General features: G+C 52.8%; 3 protein-coding genes across 8 annotated transcripts in view; 1 reads left to right on the top strand and 2 right to left on the bottom strand.

The window, feature by feature from the left end:
- The window catches only part of GADD45GIP1 (GADD45G interacting protein 1), an 82,212-nt gene that overhangs the window by 10,415 nt on the left and 50,896 nt on the right, over positions 1-20,901 (bottom strand). The gene's annotated exons all lie outside the window — the stretch shown is intronic.
- FARSA (phenylalanyl-tRNA synthetase subunit alpha) overlaps positions 1-20,901 on the bottom strand; it is a 93,481-nt gene that overhangs the window by 42,395 nt on the left and 30,185 nt on the right. The window lies entirely within an intron of this gene.
- On the top strand, positions 5,613-9,183 carry DAND5 (DAN domain BMP antagonist family member 5). Its single transcript, XM_050770763.1, has 2 exons — positions 5,613-6,112; positions 8,800-9,183. The coding sequence occupies exons 1-2, from the start codon at positions 5,702-5,704 to the stop codon at positions 9,043-9,045; spliced, it is 657 nt and encodes a 218-aa protein (XP_050626720.1). The 5' UTR covers positions 5,613-5,701; the 3' UTR covers positions 9,046-9,183.

Genomic DNA, 20,901 nt, shown 5'->3' with positions numbered 1-20,901 from the left:
GCCCTGAATTTTTATTTTTATTTTTAAATTAGTTAGCCATGATGGTGCATGCTTGTAATCCTAGCTACTTGGAGGCTGAGGAGGGAGGTTCACTTGAGTGTAGGAGGTTGAGGCTGCAATGAGCTATCATTGTACCACTGCATTGCAGCCTGGGAACATTTGTGTTAAAAAAAGAGACTGGAAGAGATAAATACATAAATATTTACAAGAAAGTAAAAGTGGTTATTTCTAGGAGGACAGGGAGACTTTTTCTTAGGTTTCTTGTTGAATTGACAGTACACTGCACATAGTTAAAACAATTTAGGTCGGGCATGGTGGCTCACGCCTGTAATCCCAGCACTTTGGGAGGCCGAGGCAGGCAGATCACAAGGTCAGGAGATCGAGACTATCCTGGCTAACATGGTGAAACCCCATTTCTACTAAAAATACAAAAATTAGCCAGGCGTGGTGGTGGGCACCTGTAGTCCCAGCTACTCGGGAGGCTGAGGCAGGAGAATGGCATGAACCTGGGAGGCAGAGCTTGCAGTGAGCCGAGATCACGCCACTGCACTCCAGCCTGGGCGACAGAGCGAGACTCCGTCTCAAAAACAAAAAAACAAACAAACAAAAATAATCTGCTAGCCAGATATGGTGGCTCACGCCTGTAATCCCAGCACTTTGGGAGGCCCAGGCAGGTGGTTCACGAGGTCAGGAGATTGAGACCATCCTGGCTAACACGGTGAAACCCCATCTCTACTAAAAATACAAAAACAATTAGCTGGGCGTGGTGGTGGGTGCCTGTAGTCCCAGCTACTCGGGAGGCTGAGGCAGGAGAATGGTGTAAACTCGGGAGGCGGATCTTACAGTGAGCTGAGATCCGGCCACTGCACTCCAGCCTGGGCAGCAGAGCGAGACTCCATCTCAAAAAAAAAAAAAAAAAAAAAAAGAAAGAAAGAAAGAAAGAGGCTGGGTGCGGTGGCTTATGCCTGTAATCCTAGCACTTTGGGAGGCTGAGGCGGGCGGATCATGAGGTCAGGAGATTGAGATCATCCTGGCTAATACAGTGAAACCCGTCTCTACTAAAAATACAAAAAAAATTAGCCAGGCGTGGTGGCACACGCCTGTAGTCCCAGCTACTCGGCAGGCTGAGGCAGGAGAATGGCATGAACCAGGGAGGCAGAGCTTGCAGTGAGCCGAGATTGCCGAGATTGCACCACTGCACTCCAGCCTGGGCGACAGAGCAAGACTCCGTCTCAAAAAAAAAAAAAAAAACCTGCTGAGAATCATGAAATTAAAGCGTTTTTAGTTTGTTTGTTTGTTTCTCTTTTAAGATGGAGTCTTGTTATGTTGCCCAAACTGGAGTCCAGTGGCGCGATCTCAGCTCACTGCAACCTCCACCTCCCGAGTTCAAGCCATCCTCCTGCCTCAGCCTCCCGAGTAGCTGAGATGGCATCTGGCTAGTTTTTTTGTATTTGTAGTAGACATGGGGTTTCACCATGTTGGCCATGCTGGTTTCTAACTCCTGACCTCAGGTGATCTGCCCACCTTGTCCTCCCAAAGTACTGGGATTTTAGGTGTGAGCCACTGTGCCTGGCCTGATTAAAGCAATGTTTTTTTTTTTTTTTTTTTTTTTGGAGACGGAGTCTCACTCTGTCGCCAGGCAAGAGTGCAGTGGCATGATCTCGGCTCACTGCAACCTCCGCCTCCCGGGTTCAAGCAATTCTCCTGCCTTAGTTTCCTGAGTAACTGGGACTAGAGGCACGCAGCACCATGCCCAGCTAATTTTTTTTTTTTTTTTTTTTTTTGAGACGGAGTCTCGCTCTGTCGCCCAGGTTGGAGTGCAGTGGTGCGATCTCAGCTCACTGCAAGCTCCGCCTCCCGGGTTCACGCCATTCTCCTGCCTCAGCCTCCCGCGTAGCTGGGACTACAGGTGCCCACCACCACGCCTGGCTAATTTTTAAAATATTTTTAGTAGGGACGGGGTTTCACCATGTTAATAACCAAGATGGTCTTGATCTCCTGACCTCGTTATCTGCCTCCCAAAATGCTGGGATTACAGGCGTGAGGCACCGCGGCTGGCCACAATTTTTATAGTCTAAAGTGAGGCTCCCTCATACCATCTGTACATTTCCGTGCCCCTCCTCAGCAGGAAAACCTGGCTGCTTTTTGCAACATGCAAATACAAATAAACAATAGCTGTAAATTATTATTTTCTCTTTCCCCAAAAGGTTGGAATGATATAGCCCATTCTGAATGTTTTCCTTTTTACTTAATTTTTGAGGGGATATCTTTCCTTGCTGAAACTTAAAAGAGCTTCTGCGTTCTTGTATAGCTGGCATAAATAGCATTATAGAGTGTGCCTGGTACTTTTGGAAAAATGGAATGAGCAAGTGTGGCTGGAGGGAGAAAAGGGGGGCTTGTGGGGAGAGGAGGGTGGGGAGGTGATGGGGGCACATCCTCGCGGGCCTCCTCCTGAGGCTTTTTTCATGGAGGGTTTCTTATCGGGGGACCAGTCTCGACTCAGGTGCTCACAGGCGCCCCCTGGCCGCTGTGGGCGGAATAGACTGGAGGGCACTGGTGGCCAGGGCGAGAACTGGGAGACCTGGAAGGAAGTGACTGCACTGATCCGGGTAGGGGGACAAGGAGTGGGTGAGAAGCGGGCGGATTCTGGGTAGATTCTGGAGCTGACCGGAGTTACTGCCATATAAGATTGGTGGCGGGGATGGGTGTTAAAGAGATTGGTCAAAGGTGCTCTCCAAAGTTTGGAGCCTGAGCACCTGGCAGGACAGAGCTGCCGTTAACTGGGTCTAGAGGACACCAGAAGGGCAGGTTGGGCGACAGTCAGGAGCTGGGATGTAGCAGAGCTAGGTGGGAAGCACGCCCGCCCCTCCAGGCTTGGCGTCTGGGAGGCGGGTGTCCTGGCCGCTCAGTCCCGGGAGCCGCCGCCAGAGGGCGAGCACGCCGCATCACACTCGCAGCTCCTTGGAGGCGAGGGCGCGGGAAGGGCTGGCCTGGTCTCTTCCCACGACCCCCGCGGCCTCCAAGCTCCTCACCTGGGTGCGAGATAGAGGTGCCAGGATCCAGCCAGGACCCCCCAGACACCTCCGGGGCTCCAAAGCCTGGGATGCGACTCTCACCCTCTTTATCTGCTTCTAACACTCCCAACTTCCACCCCCACACCAAGCTGTTCCCACCGCCTCCAGCGCCATCTCAGGTGTCTGTAAAAATGCCACCTACTTGGGGAGGCCTTCCTTGACCACCCTGGAGACAGAAGCCTCCGCCCTGACCCCTCTAAGGAACATCCCATTTTAACAGCTTTTTAATCAAGACTCTGAAATGATCTTTATTATTGTTATTATTAATATTAATATTTTTGAGACGGTTTCACTGTCACCCAGGCTGGAGTGCAGTGGCGCGATCTGGCTCACTGCAGCTTTCGCCTCCCGAGTTCAAGCAATTCTCGTGCCTCAGCCTCCAGAGGTAGCTGGGGTTACAGGCGCAGGCCGCCACGCCCGGTTTTTTTTTTTTTTTTTTTTTTTTTGAGACTCAGTTTTACTCTTGTTGTCCAGGCTGGAGTGCAATGGTGAGATCTCGGCTCATCGCAAACTCTGCCTCCTGGGTTCAAGTGATTCTCCTGACTCAGCCTCCGGAGTAGCTGGGATTATAGGTATGCGCCACCACGCCCCGCTAATTTTGTATTTTTAGTGCAGATGGGGTTTCTCCGTGTTGGTCAGGTTGGTCTCGAACTCCTGACATCAGGTGATCCACCCTCCTCAGCCTCCCAAAGTCCTGGGATTACAGGTGTGAGCCATCGCGCCTGGCCTTGCCCCGCTAATTTTTGTATTATTTAGTAGAGACGGGGTTTCACCATGTTGTCCAGGCTGGTCTCCTGGACCACAGCAATGAGCTGTGATTGTGGGACTGCATTCCAACCTAGGTGACAACACAAGACCCTGTTTAAAAAAAAAAAAAAAGAAAAAGCCGGGTGCCATGGCTTACACTTGTAATTCCAGCACTTTGGGAGGCCAAGACGGGTGATTACCTGACCTCAGGAGTTCGAGACCACCCTGGGCAACATGGTGAAACCCCATCTCTACTAAAATACAAAAAAAAAAAAAAAAAATTAGCCAGGTATGGTGGCAGGGGCCTGTAGTCCCAACTACTCGGGAGGCTGAGGCAGGAGAATTGCTTGAACCCAGAAGGCAGAGGTTGTGGTAAGCTGAGATCACGCCACTGCACTCCAGCCTGGGGGTGACAGAGGAAGACTGTCTCCCAAAAAAAAAAAAAAAAAAGAAAAAACAAGTCAGGCAAGATAGCCTCCTGTGCCTATATTCCCAGCATTTTGAGACCTGCACTTCAAGACCAGCCTGGGCAACATAGTGAGACCCTGTGTCAAATAAAATAATAATAATAATAATAGTGAGACTCCATCTAAAAAAAAAAAAGAACAAAAAACCCAGCAGCAATAATGTTATTCATAGCTGATTCATGGTGTTACTGTGTAGGAACCGCTGTTTTAAGCTCCTTACATAAATTACCTCCTTGAGTCCTCAGAACAACCCAATGAGATAGGGACTGTTTTATCCTCATATTACAGAAGAAGAAGGTAAGGACCAGGATGGTTAAGGGATTTGCTCAAGGTTGCACAGCCAGGAAATTGCAATGCCTGGACTGAACCCAAGAAACCTGGCTGCAAGGTATGCTATTTTTTTTTTTTTTTTGAGACGGAGTCTCACGCTGTTGCCCAGGCTGGAGTGCAGTGGCGCGATCTCGGCTCACTGCAAGCTCCGCCTCCCGGGTTCCCGCCATTCTCCTGCCTCAGCCTCCTGAGTAGCTGGGACTACAGGCGCCCGCCACCGCGCCCGGCTAATTTTTTGTATTTTTAGTAGAGACGGGGTTTCACTGTGGTCTCGATCTCCTGACCTTGTGATCCGCCCGCCTCGGCCTCCCAAAGTGCTGGGATTACAGGCTTGAGCCACCGCGCCCGGCCTGCTATTTTTTCTTTTTTTTTTGAGATGGAGTCTTGCTCTGTTGCCCAGTCTGGAGTGCAGTGGCGTGATCTTGGCTCACTGCAAGCTCTGTCTCCCGGGTTCAAGCGATTCTCCTGCCTCAGCCTCTTGAGTAGCTGGGATTACAGGCGCCCGCCAACACGTCCGGCTACTTTTTTTTGGTATTTTTAGTAGAGACTGGGTTTCACCATGTTGGTCAGGCTGGTGTCAAACTCCTGACCTCGTGGTCTGCCCACTTCGGCCTCCCAAAGTGCTGGGATTACAGGCGTGAGCCACTGCACCTGGCCAATTTTTGTATTTTTAAAGTAGAGACGAGGTCTCACCATGTTGACCAGGCTGGTCTTGAATTCCTGACCTCAGGTGATCTGGCCTTCTCAGCCTCCCAAAGTGCTGGGGTTACAGGTGTGAGCCATTGAGCCCAGCCAAAAGTGTGCTTTTGCTAATTGGAGAATCGGGGTCCCAGGACTGGAAAGTCAGCTGCCCAGGGGCTTCAGGCATTGTGTGTCTCGGCCCCTGGCCCCAGACCTGTCTTTCCTGGTCCCCACAGCTCGCACACAGCAGGACCAGCCCCCATGTCTCTCAGCAAGTTGGGAGGGAGTGTGGGAACCCAGCCGGTCTGAGTTTACTCTCCTCCCCCGCTGTGGGTCTATAGAAATGCCTCCCAGGCTATTCAGGAGGGGCCAAGAGATTAAAAGCAGGTTCAGAGGGCTCAGATGCCACTCACCAGACAGCAGGGTCGACTGCTAGTGACCTTGAGCCCAGTCCTGGACGGACAGACAGACGGACGCACAGAGAAGCAGATGCTCCTTGGCCGGCTAATCACTCTTCTGTGCCTGCTTAGCGGGGCCCTGCCTACAGGCTCAGGGAGGCCTGAACCCCAGGCTCTCAGACCTCAGTCCTGGGCTGCGGCCAATCAGACCTGGGCTCTCGGCCCAGGGGCCCCGCCTCCACTGGTGCCAGCTCCTGCTCTTAGGAGCTGGAAGGCCTTCTTGGGCCTGCAGAAAGCCAGGCAGCTGGGGATGGGCAGGCTGCAGCGTGGGCAGGACGAGGTGGCTGCTGTGACTCTGCCACTGAACCCTCAGGAAGTGACCCAGGGCATGTGTAAGGCTGTGCCCTTCGTTCAGGTGAGTGTGTAGGTGTGGGGAGGAGAGGGCTGGGTCTCACCATTGGCAGAAGGCACAGGTCGTGGCCCCAGACAGATTTGGGTTCAAGTCCTGTATCCTCCACCTGAATGTCTCCGTGCCTCAGTTCCCTCCCTTATAAAATGGGACCCAAGCCTCTCCCAGCTGGGCAGATGCAGTTGCCTCTATCCTGGTCTCCTTGATTCCACTATCATGCCCCTCTCCACCCCCAAGCCTGGTTTTCCACCCAGCAGCCAGAGGGCACCTGTGAACACCAGAGTCAGATCTGGTTCCTCCTCCGGCTAGAACCCATGGCTCCCACTTTACTCAGAACAAAAGGCCAAGTCCTTCCCACAGCCCACAGATTTCTGTACTGTCTGATCCCGTTACCTCCCTGATTTCACCTCCTCCCACTCTCCCCCTCACTTACTTTGCTTCTACACATCAGCCTCCTTTTCCTCAGACACCAACTTTCTTTCTGTTTTTTTAGACATGGGAGTCTCGCTATGTTGCGCAAGCTAGTCTTGAGCTTCTCACCTCAAGCAATCCTCCCACCTCAGCCTCCTGAGTTCCAGGTGTGAGCCCCCATCTCCTGCTTGATATACCAACTTTCTTTCTTTTTTTCTTTTTCAAGACAGAGTTTCACTCTGTCACCCAGACTAGAGGGCAGTAGTACAATCTTGGCTTACTGCAACCTCCACCTCCTGGGCTCAAGTGAGTCCCGTGCCTCAGCCTTCCAAGTAGCTGAGATTACAGATGTGCATTACCATGTCCGGCTAATTTTTGTACTTTTAGTAGAGACGAGGTTTGGCCATGTTGGCCAGGCTGGTCTCGAACTCCTAACCTCAGGTGATCTGACTGCCTTGGCCCCCCAAAGTGCTGGGATTACAGGCGTGAGCCACCACACCAGGCCGGTGAGAAGTCACTTATGAGGAAGGTGGCTCAGGATTTAAGCAGAGAAGGACTAGGATTTGGGGGAGACATGATAGATCCACTTGGAGGGGATCATAGGAGGAACTAACACGCATTGAGCACCTACTTTGTGCCAGGCAGTGGGCTAAGGGCTTTCTGTTGGATGCTTCCGGGCTCCTGTAATATTGCTGTCCCTTACACCTAGGGGTACTAGTTGGCTTCCTACTGGTACCATCACCAGGCCACCTTATCATCATATCCTGCTTGGCTTTTCTTTAGTCTTCTTGTTTATTTATTTATTTTTTTGAGATGGAGTCTTGCTCTGTTGCCCCGGCTGGAGTGCAATGGGGGGATCTCGGCTCACTGCAACCTCCGCCTCCCGGGTTCAAGTGATTCTCCTGCCTCAGCCTCCCAAGTAGCTGGTATTACAGGCACATGCCACCACGCCCAGCTAATTTTTGTATTTTTAGTAGAGACGGGGTTTCACCATGTTGGTCAGGCTGGTCTCAAACTCCTGACCTCATGATCCACCCACCTCTGCTTCCCAAAGTGCTGGGATTATAGGAGTGAGCCACTGCACCCAGCCTTCTTTACTTTTCTTTTCATGGTTTTGTTTTTTTGAGACAGAGTCTCACTTTGTCGCCTAGGCGGGAGTACGGTGGTGCAATCTTGGCTCACTACACCTCCATCTGCCAGATTCAAGCAATTCTCCTGCCTCAGCCTCCTGAGTAGCTTGGGACCACAGGTGCCTGTCACCATGCTCAGCTAATTTCTGTATTTTTAGTAGAGGCGGGGTTTCGCCATGTTGGCCAGGATGGTCTTGAATTCCTGACCTTAAATGATCCACTCACCTCGGCCTCCCAAAGTGCCAGGATTACAGGCGTGAGCCACCGCACCCGGCATCTTCATGTTTTTTTGTTAGAGACAGGGTCTTATTCTGTTGCCCAGGCTGGAGTACAGTGGTGTGATCATAGCTCACTGCAGACTTGAAATGCTAGGATCAAGCAATCCTACTGCCTCAGCCTTCTGAATAGCTAGGCCTACAGGTGCACAACATTAGCCCAGCTAATTTTTTTTTTTTTAATTTCCTTGTAGAGACAGGGTCTCACTATATTGCCCAGGCTGGCCTCAAGCCACTACATCCAGCCCTTGGCTTTCAAACACCCAGGTAACCAATTCCCTGAATTAGTCCTCTTTGTTGAAAGGCCTAAAGTGATTTCTTCTTTTTCTCATTTAATTAATTTATTTGTTTATTTATTTTGGAGACAGAGTCTCGCTCTGTCAGCCAAGCTAGAGTGTAATCGTGATCTCGGCTCGCTGCAACCTCCGCCTCCCAGGTTCAAGCAATTCTCCTGTCTCAGCCTCCCATGTAACTGGGATTACAGGTGTGCACGCCCAAGCCCGGCTAAGTTTTGTATTTTCAGTAGAGATGGGGTTTTGCCATATTGGCCAGGCTGGTCTCAAACTCCTGGCCTGAAGTGATCCGCCCACCTCAGCTTCCCAAAATGCTGGGATTACAGGCGTGAGCCACCGCGCCTGGCTGTCCTTGTTGAATTTCAGTCATTTTACAGGTGAGGAAACAAAAGCTCAGAGAGGCTAAGTAATTTGCCCCATGTGAGCCACTGCACCCAGAGATGGCAGAGTCAGGATTTGAACCCAGGCAACCTGGCTGCAGCATCCATACCTGTCAAGGTGGGGTGGAAGTGGACAGGTGATTATCCTCACCGCTCTGGCTCCAAACTCCACCACCCTGACCGTCTCCATGCCTCCGGCCCCAGGTGTTCTCCCGGCCCGGCTGCTCAGCCACACGCCTCCGAAATCACCTCTGCTTTGGTCATTGCTCCTCTCTCTACATCCCTGGCTCGGACCCCACCCCACTAGTCCTGTGCAACAGCTGTATGCCTGCTCGCAAACATTCGGCACCTGTGGTCCTGTGGTGTCACACTGGCAGCTCAGCCTCCCGTCGACGGGTGAAGATAACCACCGTGCTGATCGAGGGGTGTCATTGCAGTCTGAAAGCATGAACTGAGCATCATGGATGGGTGCACGGAGACACGCACCTTGGAGAGATGAGGGGAGACGGACCAAGAAAGACGTGCACCTGGATGATGTACTCTGGGTCAAGAGACCAGGGATGCAGGGTTAGGCAGACAGGTCCCCAGCGTCCTCACCCTGCTCCCCAGACACTAGACACCGTGCCCATCCTGGAGTTGCACCACTGATAGTCACAGCACACGCTGACTGACAACTCACTTTTTTTTTTTTTTTTTTTTTTTTTTTTTTGAGACAGAGTCTCGCTCTGTCACCTAGGCTGGAGTGAAGTGGCTTGATCTCGGCTCACTGCAACCTCCGCCTCCTGGGTTCCAGCAATTCTCCAGCCTCAGCCTCCCACGTAGCTGGGATTAACAGGTGCTCACCATCACACCCGGCTAATTTTTGTATTTTTAGTAGAGATGGGATTTCCCCATGTTGGCCAGGCTGGTCTCAAACTCCTGACCTCAAGTGATTCGCCCTGCTTGGCCTCCCAAAGTGCTGGGATTACAGGCGGAAGCCACCACGCCCGGCCAACCATTGACTGTTTACCAGGCCCCATGCTAGGCATCTGACACGTACTAACTCTTGTAATCCTTACAGCAGCTCAATGGGATAGTGGCTAACATCACCCCATTTTACAGATGAGACAATCAAGGCCCTGAGTGGCGAAGCCACTCACCCAGAGTCACACCACAGTACAGAGTCACACCACAGTACAGAGTCACACCACAGTAAGTGGCACACAGTAAGTGGCACAGCCAGGATTCAAATCTACTCTGTTTTTTGTTTGTTTGTTTTTTTGGGTTTTTTTTTTTTTTTTTAGGACAGAGTCTCTCTCTGTCACCCAGGCTGGAGTGCAATGGTGTGATCTCGGCTCACTGCAACCTCCACTTCCGGGGCTCAAGCAATTCTCCTGCCTCAGCCTCCCAAGTAGCTGGGACTACAGGTACCCACCACCATGCCCAGCTAATTTTTGTATTTTTAGTAGAGACAAAGTTTCACCATATTGACCTGGCTGGTCTTAAACTCCCGGCCTCAGGTGATCTGCCTGCCTCGGCCTCCCAAAGTGCTGGGATCAAATCCACTGTTAATCACTAGGCTGAACCATCATCTCTTATACAATGAGATCAAAGACACTCCCAGCTGCAGGGAGGGCAGATGGCCCCACCCAGACCAGGAGACACAGCGATGACCTTGTCCTCGGGACACCAAAGAAGAAAAACAACAACAACAAAAAAACCCAAACCAAAAATGCAAACCAAAGCAGGCAGGCAGACAGCTGCTGGGGGAAATCCTGGGGTCCTTGAGACAGAGGCAGGACCCTCGTGTTCCCAGCTGCCTCTTGCCTTGATAGTGGTTGCCGTACCCTTCTCAGACCCCCCACCTGAGTCTCCACAGAGCCCCATGCCTGGCGTGGCATTCCACAGAAACCATAAAGGTTGGCTGAGTCCAGCTGTCTATATGTGCATCTGTTTGTTCCTCCAACTGGGGTTCCCTGTGAGTGGGTGGCCCCATGACAGGGTGTGGGCATCTGAGTGCTCCCTCCCCAGCTGGGGCTCAGGGTCTTCGGCGGGCGAGGGCAGCCTGGCTTTGGGCGGCTGGAACCAGGGCCCTGGCAGATGGGCCTGTCTGGCACAGACGCAGGGACATGTGGCGTTGTCAGTGTTGCCTCCAAATGCCCCCCGGAGCGTGGGGCGGGGAGCCGGCCGGGCCCTTCTCAGCCCTCTTCCTGCCTCAGGAAGGAAGGCCCCAGGTGAGGGGAGCAGGAGGGGACCCGAGGAAACAGATGGGCCAGTGGGGCGTGGGAGCCTGAGACCCCTGACCTCGCAGGCCTCACAGAGAGATGGGAACAGGCCAGGCAGGCAGCTCCCAAGGCCCCTTGCTCGAAGGGCCCTGTAGGGGAGGGTCACGAAGGGCTCTAGGGGGGCTGCCCCTTCCCTGTTCCCTCCAGAGTTCTGTGCCAAACCCCAGGCAGTGTCCGAGTGGGCAGCTCAGCCCTGGCACCATGGGCAAACCCCCTCCGGTGGGCATGAGGCGTTTGCCTTCCCTCCCTCTGCTGTGCCCACCTCCTGCCAGCCAGGGGAGCCAGCTGGGAACCTTGGTGCCAGGGGAGCCCCCAGAGTCCCTGCCCCCTCCCGGGCAGTGCCAGCCGGCCCCCACCCCGCCCCCCAGGCCCAGTAATGGGTGGGTAATGAGTGCTGGGGGAGCGGGGGAGGGGCAGGGGATGCAGGTGCCACAGGCGCTGGCACGGGGGCTGCTAATCAGGTTTGCCAACGCCATCTGTCACCGCACGAGCATCTGGGGCTCAAGGTGACCCTGTCACCCTCAGTTACAATTATGAGTTTGGCATCTGTATTAAAGCCCGCCAGCCGGCCAGGCGGGGGAGGGCTGGGGTGGGCATGGGGTTGTGCGTTGAGCCCCATCCCTAGGGTCCCCTTCCCAGGGGCTGCGTGGCTGCCAAGGCGTGGAGCTTCTTAGGGGACTGTATCTCTGTGTGTGTGTGCACACCCATCCCAGTCTCTACAGTTCTCTAAGTGGGTCTGGAGGCAGGGCTGGAAATCATACGTTTGTGTGTGTCTCCGTGGCGGCCGTGTGTCTAGGAGTTTGGTGGGATGACTGGGGGCGGAGCTCTGAGATTTTGTGGGTGCACAGATGTTCATGCATCTGCATGCTGGGACAAGAATGTATGGAGGGAGGTGTGTCTGGTTGATGGTGTGTCTTTTTTCTTTTATTGTATTAATTATTATTATTTGAGTCAGGGTCTTGCCCTGTCACCCAGGCTGGAGTGCAGTGGAGTGATCATGGCCCGATCCCTGCAGCCTCAAACTCCTGGGCTCAAGTGATCCTCCCTCCTCAGCCTCCAGAGTAGCTGGGGCTACAGGCTCATGCCACCACACCCAGCTAATTTTATTTTTTTGTAGAGACAGGGTCTCACTATGTTGCCCAGGCTGGTCTCAAACTCCTGGGCTCAAGCCATCCTTCTGGTTTAGCCTCTCAAAGTGCTGGGATTATAGGCATGAGCCACCACACCCAGCCTGATGGTGTGTGAGCATGTGTGTGTGTGTGTGTGTGTGTGTAAATAGATAGGGGTAGGTTGGGAGGGGGTATCAGCTGGGAGAGGCTATGTGTGGTACTGCTGAGCTCCTCAGCTATCCCTTTGTTTCTATCTTCACCAACTCCTGCTACCTGAATGTGATCAGGAGGGCTCTGAGGACGGCTTAAGAATCTGGATTTTGGCCAGGCGAGGAGTCTCACACCTGTAATCCCAGCACTTTGGGAGGCTGAGGCAGGTGGATTGATTGAGCTCACAAGTTCGCGACCACCCTGGCTAAAATGGCGAAACTATGTCTCCACAAAAATACATAAAAAATTAGCTGGGCTCCAGGCGCGGTGGCTCATGCCTGTAATCCCAGCACTTTGGGAGGCTGAGGTGGGTGGATGACCTGAGGTCAGGAGTTCAAGACCAGCCTGGCCAACATGGCGAAACCCCGTCTCTACTAAAAATACAAAAATTAGCCAGGCGTGGTGGTGCATGCCCGTAATCCCAGCTACTTGGGAGGCTGAGACAAGAGAATCGCTTGAACCCAGGAGGTGGAGGTTGCAGTGAGCTGAGAGTGCAACACTGCACTCCAGCCTGGGTGAGAGAGAGCAAGACTCCATCTCAAAAAAAAATTAGCGGCCGGGCGCAGTGGCTCAAGCCTGTAATCCCAGCACTTTGGGAGGCTGAGACGGGCGGATCACGAGGTCAGGAGATCGAGACCAGCCTGGCTAACATGGTGAAACCTCGTCTCTACTACAAAATACAAAAAACTAGCCGGGCGACGTGGCGGGCGCCTGTAGTCCCAGCTACTCGGGAGGCTGAGGAAGGAGAATGGCGTAAACCCAGGAGGCGGAGCTTGCAGTGAGCTGAGATCCGGCCACTGCACTCCAGCCTGGGCGACAGAGCGAGACTCCGTCTCAAAAAAACAAAACAAAACAAACAAACAAAAAATTAGCTGGGCGTGGTGGTGTGTACCTGGAACCCCAGCTACTCAGGAGGCTGAGGTGGGAGAATGGCTTCAGCGTGGGAGGCAGAGGTTGCAGTGAGCCACGGTTGCACCACTGTACACTCCAGCCTGCCTGGGTGATAGAGCCAGACTTTGTCTCAAAAAAAAAACAAAAAAACTCTCAAAGGCTTTTTTAGCCCCTGGGAGGGGGCAGGGACTCTGGGGGCCTCCTGGCACCAAGGTTCCTAGCTGGCTCCCCTGGCTGGCAGGAGGTGGGCACAGAGCCTTTGGACTGTGCCGTTGGATTCTAAATTCTTGGAGCTAGATTCTGGGTCTGGTGAATGCTAGTTTTGAACAATAGGATCTAGATTTTTGGAATCTGAATCCTGGAGTATGGCTTCAGTGGCACCATCATAGTTCCCTGCAGCCTCAGACATGTGTCACTACGACCAGCTAATTTTTATTTTTTTATTATTATTATTTTTTGAGATGGAGTCTCGCTCTGTCGCCCAGGCTGGAGTGCAGTGACCAGATCTCAGCTCACTGCAAGCTCCACCTCCCGGGTTCACGCCATTCTCCTGCCTCAGCCTCCCAAGTAGCTGGGACTACAGGCGCCCGCCACCACGCCTGGCTAATTTTTTGTATTTTTAGTAGAGACGGGGTTTCACCGTGTTAGCCAGGATGGTCTCGATCTCCTGACCTCATGATCCGCCCACCTCGACCTCCCAAAGTGCTGGGTTTACAGGCTTGAGCCACCGCACCCGGCTTACACCCAGCTAATTTTTAAGCTTTTTGTAGAGACAAAGTCTTGCTATGTTGCCCATGGTGTCCCAAACTCCTGGCATGAAGTGCTCCTCACACCTTGGCCTCCCAAAATGCTGAGATTATAGCTGTGGGCCACCGCGCCTGGCTGAGTTCTTGGATCTGGAGTGTAGATCATGGTATGATTGGAATCTTTTTTTTTTTTTTGAGATGGAGTCTTGCTCTTTTGCCCAGGCTGGAGTGCAGTGGCGCGATCTCAGCTCACTGCAAGCTCCACCTCCCGGGTTCAAGCGATTCTCCTGCCTCAGCCTCCTGAGTAGCTAGGATTACAGGCGCCCACTACCACACCTGGCTAATTTTTATTTTTATTTTATTTTATTTTATTTTTTTGAGACAGAGTCTCGCTCTGTCGCCCAGGCTGGAGTGCAGTGGCCACATCTCAGCTCACTGCAAGCTCCGCCTCCCGGGTCTACGCCATTCTCCTGCCTCAGCCTCCCGAGTAGCTGGGACTACAGGCGCCCGCCACCTCACCCGGCTAGTTTTTTGTATTTTTTAGTAGAGACGGGGTTTCACCGTATTAGCCAGGCTGGTCTCGATCTCCTGACCTTGTGATCTGCCCGTCTCAGCCTCCCAAAGTGCTGGGATTACAGGCTTGAGCCACCGCGCCCGGCCTATTTATTTATTTATTTATTTATTTATTTATTTTTTAATTTTTTTATTTTTTTGAGACGGAGTCTGGCTCTGTCACCCAGGCTGGAGTGCAGTGGCGCGATCTCGGCTCACTGCAAGCTCCGCCTCCCGGGTTTACGCCATTCTCCTGTCTCAGCCTCCCGAGTAGCTGGGACTACAGGCGCCCGCCACCTCGCCCGGCTAGTTTTTTGTATTTTTTAGTAGAGACGGGGTTTCACCGTGTTAGCCAGGATGGTCTCGATCTCCTGACCTCGTGATCCGCCCGTCTCGGCCTCCCAAAGTGCTGGGATTACAGGCTTGAGCCACCGCGCCCGGCCATAATTTTTATATTTTCAGTAGAGACGGGATTTCACCATGTTGGTCAGGCTGGTCTCGAACTCCTGACCTCAAATGATCTGCCCGCCTTGGTCTCCCAAAGTGCTGGGATTACAGGCGGGAGCCACTACGCCCGGCCTGGTATGATTGGACTCTAGATGCTGATCCTGGGCCCTGGCATCTGGATTACCAGCTCTTAGTTCTTTATCTGTGTTCCTGCTTCTGGACTCCAAGTCTCTGCGCCTGTGTGCTCTGTTTTCCCCTCTGTCCACAGCTTCAAGCTCAGCAACTGGGCAGCTGCCTGTCGTCCCTCATGGATGGGTGCAGAGAGTACCTATGGCCACCAGGGGACACCCTTGGCCTACATTTGGTCCAAGCTGCCCGACTGGAGGAGGAATCTGGGACCACTGTGGCCCAGTTGGACTCAACCCTTTCAGGGGGACCAGGGGCTGGACATCACTTCCCTCCCCTTCCATCCCGCTGGGACCTGAAATCTGTCAGCCCCCACTGACTCAAACATGGAGAATTCGACTGAGCATCCCAACACCGTTCTGAACAGGACCGTGGGACAAGGTGCCTGCCCAGTGAGTAGGTCAGACCCAGTGTTGAAGGCACGCGTGTCCATGAGGGTGACAATGAGTGTCTGAAAACATGTGTCCAGGTGTGAAGGCGAGGGTGCACTGTTCATCAGGAGTGGCCACATACGATAGCATTGCTAAGAAGTGTGAGCCTAGGAGGCACGGTGGCTCAGGCCTGTTGTCCTGGCACATAAGAAAGTGAGGCCCAAGGCCGGGCACGGTGGCTCACGCCTGTAATCTCAGATCTTTGGGAGGCTAAGGCGGGCAGATCACAAGGTCAGAAGTTCGAGACCAGCCTGACCAACATGGTGAAACCCCGTCTCTACTAAAAATACAAAATTTAGCCTGTCGTGGTGGCGCGTGCCTGTAATCCCAGCTACTCGGGAGGCTGAGGTATGAGAATTGCTTGAACCCGGGAGGCAAAGGTTTCAGTGAGCCGAGATAGCGCCATTGCACTTCAGCCTGGGCAACAAGAGCAAGACTCTGTCTCAGAAAAAAAAAAAAAAAAAGCGAAGCCAGGCGTTCGAGCCCTCATCTAAGTAACAACAACAAAAATGTCAACCTGTGTGTTGGATGGTGTGTGACCACCACTCACTGCATTCGCATGTCTGACAAGGTGCTCATGAGATAGTGCACCTACACGCTTGTGTCTGTAACTGGGAGATGTCACCAGGAGCCCCTGTATGAGTCTGTGTCATATTCATGTGTCTGCATCTATGATTGTGTCACTAGGCATCTATAGGTATCCATAGGTATGACTGTGACCATCTAGGGGAGGTGTCACTGGGTGACGGTGTACTGGAGTGTCAGAAACAGTGTCCTGGCTGGATGCGGTGGCTCACACCTATAATCCCAGCACTTTGGGAGGCTGAGGTGGGCGGATCACCTGAGGTTGGGAGTTTAAGACCAGCCTGGCCAACATGGTGAAACAGTGTCTCTACTAAAATTATAAAAATTAGCCAGGTGCGGTGGTGTGTGCCTGTAATCACAGCTACTAGGGAGGCTGAAGTGGGAGAATCGCTTGAACCTGGGAGGCAGAGGTTGCAGTGAGCTGAGATCATGCCATTGCACTCCAGCCTGGGTGACAGAGTGAGATTCTGTCTCAAAAAAAAAAAAAAAAGAAAGAAGCAGTGTCCCAGCATTTTGGGAGGCTGAGGTGGGAGGATCATTTGAGCCTAGGAGTTCGAGACTAGCCTGGGCAACATAGCAAGACCCTGTCTCTACAAACAATTTTTAAAATTAGCTGGGCATGGTGGCGTGCACCTGTAGTCCCAGCTACTCAGGAGGCTGAAGTGGGAGGATCACTTGAGCCCAGGAGTTGGAGGCTGTAGTGAGCTGTGATTGTGCCACTGCACTCCAGGCTGGGTGCCAGAGAAGGACTTTGTTTCAAAAATAAATAAATATGGCTGGACACGGTGGCTCATGCCTGTAATTCCAGCACTTTGGGAGGCTGAGATGGGCAGATCACCTGAGGTCAGGAGTTTGAGACCAGCCTGGCCAACATGGCAAAACCTGGTCTCTACCAAAAATACAAAAATTAGCCAGGTGTTGTGGCGGGCACCTATAACTCCAGCTACTCGGGAGGCTGAGGCAGGACAATTGTTTGAACCCGGGAGGCAGAGGTTGCAGTGAGCCGAGATTGCGCCACTGCACTCCAACTTGGGCGACAGAGCAAGACTCCATCTCAAAATAAATAAATAAATAAATAAATAAATAAATAAATAAAATTAAATAAAGAAGCACTGTTCCTGAAGGCTGAGCCTCTGTGTCACTGGTGTCTTATTAGTGGCTGTGTGAAGGTGTGTAGGACAGACTGTATGTTTTCTGAGAGTATGAAACCAGGGTGAGTGGAAGGGGCAGGTGGGATCAGAGACTGTCAGAGCAGGGAGCTGGGCTTTTCTCCAAGTTTCTCTCCTTCATTCCCTCACATCTGGGTATGTCTCACCCTCCCTCTTGCTCTGTCTTTTTTCCTCCCTTGGGACAGGGTCTGGCTCTGTCACCCAGGCTAGAGTGCGGTGGTGTGTTCATGTCTCACTGCAGCCTCAAACTCCTGGGCTCAAGTGATCCTCCCACTTCAGCTGTAGCTGGGGCTACAGGTGCAGGCCACATGCTTGGCTAATTAAAAAAAACTTTTTTTCTCCCTCTCCCTCTCCTTCTTTCTTCTTTCCTTCTTTCTGAGATAGCATCTCACTCTTGTTGCCCTGGCTGGAGTGCAATGGTGCAATCTTGGCTCACTGCAACTTCCAACTCCAGGTTCAAGCGATTCTCCTGCCTCAGTCTTCCGAGTAGCTGGAATTACAGGCGCATGCCACCACACCCGGCTAATGTTTTGTATTTTTAGTAGAGACAGGGTTTTGCCATGTTGGCCAGGCTGGTCTTGAATGCCTGACCTCAAGTGATCCACCTGCCTTGACCTCCCAAAGTGCTGGGATTACAGGCGTGAGCCACTGTGCCCAGCCCTTAACATGTTTTTTATAGAGATGAGGTCTTACCATGTTGTCCAGGCTGGTCTCAAACTCCTAGGCTCAAGCATTCCACACATCTTGGCCTTTCAGAGTGCTGGGATTACAGGTGTGAGCCATCACATCCAGCCTCTATGTCTTTCTATGGCTGGGTATCCTCCCAACTCTCAGCACTTCTTGTCTGGGGATCCCCATTCCCCTGACTTTTTTTTTTTTTTTTTTTTTTGAGACGGAGTCTTGCTCTGCCGCCCAGGCTGGGGTGCAGTGGCCGGATCTCAGCTCACTGCAAGCTCCGCCTCCCGGGTTTACGCCATTCTCCTGCCTCAGCCTCCCGAGTAGCTGGGACTACAGGCGCCCCGCCACCTCACCCACCCGCTACTTTTTTTTGTATTTTTTAGTAGAGACAGGGTTTCACCGTGTTAGCCAGGATGGTCTCGATCTCCTGACCTCGTGATCCGCCCGTCTCGGCCTCCCAAAGTGCTGGGATTACAGGCTTGAGCCACCGCGCCCGGCCTTTTTTTTTTTTTTTTTTTGAGACAGGGTCTCACTCTGTCGCCCAGGCTGGAGTGCAGTGGTGTGATCTTGGCTCACTGCAACTTTGCCTCCCAGGCTCAAACGATTCTCCTGCCTCAGCCTCCCGAGTAGCTGGGATCACAGGTGTCCACTACTACTGCCTGGCTAATTATCGTATTTTTAGTAGAGACAGGGTTTCACCATGTTGGCCAGGCTACTCTTGAACTCCTGACCTCAAATGATCCACCTGCCTTGGCCTCCCAAAGTGCTGGGATTATAGGCATGAACCACTGCACCCAATCCCCCATCCCCTGATTTCTCCCATTGCCAGGCACAGCACACTAGGCAAGGAGGGTCCAGGGGTATTGGCTAACTGGTCCTGTCCTGTCTGCCACCCAGCCTCTCCCATCTTGCTCCCGGGCTCTGCCTCTCCATGGTCTTCTCCCTCCCCCCATCCTTCCTCGTTGGTGTGTTTCTCTCCACCTTTCAGGTCTCTCCCATCTGTTTCTGCCTCTTGGATTCCCCATCTCTGTCTCTATTTCCCCACCATTTTTTTTTTTTTTAAACAGAGTCTCGCTCTGTCACCCAGGCTGGAGTGTAGTGGCGTGATCTCGGCTCACTGCAACCTCCATCTTCTGGGTTCAAATGATTCTCCGGCCTCAGCGTCATGAGTAGCTGGGATTACAGGCGCGTGCCATCACACCCATCTAATTTTTGTATTTTTAGTAGATACGGGGTTTCACCATATTGGTCAGGCTGGTCTTGAACTCCTGACCTTGTGATCCGCTTGCCTCAGTCTCCCAAAGTGTTGGGATTATAGGCGTGAGCCACTGCGCCTGGCCTTATTTCCCCTTTTGTGTCTAATTTCTCCCACTCTATCTCCTCTTGTCCATTCTTCCCAGCCCTAAATCTTGCCCTGTTTTTTTTTTTTTTTTTTTTTTTTTTTTTTTTGAGCCCGAGTCTCACTCTGTCGCCCAGGCTGGAGTGCAGTGGCACAATCTAGGCTCACTGCAAGCTCCGCCACCCGGGTTCATGCTATTCTCCTGCCTCAGCCTCCCGAGTAGCTGGGACTACAGACGCCCGCCACCACGCCCGGCTAATTTTTTGTATTTTTAGTAGAGATGGGGTTTCACTGTGTTAGCCAGGGTGGTCTCGATCTCCTGACCTCGTGATCCGACTGCCTCGGCCTCCCAAAGTGCTGGGATTACAGGAGTGAGCCACCGCGCCTGGCCAATCTTGTCCTGTTTATGTCTGTTTCCATCTCTCTCTTTTTCTCCCATTTTTTCCCTGTCTCTCTCATCTCCCTATCTCTCCTCCTTTTTTCTCGTTTATTTATTTATTTATTTTTTGAGACGGAGTCTTGCTCTGTCACCCAGGCTGGAGTGCAATGGTGTCATCTCGGCTCACTGCAGCCTCCACCTCCCAGGTTCAAGCAATTCTCGTGCCCCAGCCTCCCGAGTACCTGGAATTACAGGCATGCACCACCACACCCGGCTAATTTTTGTATTTTTAGTAGAGATGGGGGTTTCTCCATGTTGGCCAGCCTGGTCTCAAACTCCTGACTTCAAATGAGCTGCCCACCTCGGCCTCCCAAAGTGCTGGGATTACAGGCGTGAGCCCCCGTGCTCGGCCTCCTCTCTCCCTTTATCTTTGTCTCTTTCTGTCTTTTTTCTCTCCCAGTGTCTCCTTATCTGCCTCTCCCTGCCTAGTCTCCCTGTCTCTCTCCATCGCTCCGTCCCCGTATCTCTTCTCTCATCCTGTGTCTCCCATCTTTTTTCCCTCCATTTCTCTGTCTCTCCCTACCCAGTCCCCATGTCTCTCCATCTCCCTGTCTCCCCATCTCTCTCATCTCTTTCTCTCTTTCTTTCCCTTCTTTCCTCTCTCTCTCTCTCTCTCTTTCTGCCGCAGTCTCACTCTGTCACCAGGCTGGAGTGTAGTGGGGTGATCTCGGCTCACTGCAACCTCTGCCTCCCGGGTTCAACCGATTCTCCCGCTTCAGCCTCCCGAATAGTTGGGACTACAGGCGCCCGCCACCACGCCCAGCTAATTTTTTCTATTTTAGTAGAGACAGGGTTTCATCATGTTGGGCAGGATGGTCTCGATCTCCTGACCTCGTGATCCGCCCGTCTCGCCCTCCTAAAGTGCTGGGATTACAGTGCGCCCGGCCTCTCTCATCTGTTTTCCCATCTCTCTGTCTCCCCATCTCTCCAGCTTTCTCCGGCTCTCCCAGTGTCTTTTCGTGTCTCCTCATCTCTGTCTCCTCATCAGGTCTCCCTCTCTCTCTGGTCTCTCTGTGTCTCTCATCTCTGGTCTCTCCCTGTCTCTCCTGTTTTTCTTCTCTCTCCATTTCTCTGTCTCTCCCCGTCCCGGTCTCCCCGTCTCTGTCGACCCGGGTGGGTCCGGGTGGGTCCAGGACGGCCCGGGCGCCGCGGCGAACAATGCCCCATTCACGCGGGCCGCCAGCGCCATGGCAACGCGCCCGCCCCGCCCTCCCTGCGCGCGGGCCGCGCGTGCCAAGAGGATGCCATGGTTACGTCAGG

Source organism: Macaca thibetana, chromosome 19, assembly GCF_024542745.1.
Source record: "Macaca thibetana thibetana isolate TM-01 chromosome 19, ASM2454274v1, whole genome shotgun sequence".
Taxonomy (NCBI): domain Eukaryota; kingdom Metazoa; phylum Chordata; class Mammalia; order Primates; family Cercopithecidae; genus Macaca; species Macaca thibetana.
This window is presented reverse-complemented; position numbering and strand designations above follow the sequence as displayed.

Coding starts and splice junctions, on each gene's coding strand:
- DAND5 (XM_050770763.1), top strand. CDS start 5,702: ATGCCACTCACCAGACAGCAGGGTCGACTGCTAGTGACCTTGAGCCCA. Junction 6,113..8,799: donor AGGCTGTGCCCTTCGTTCAG/GTGAGTGTGTAG, acceptor CTCCGGCCCCAG/GTGTTCTCCCGGCCCGGCTG.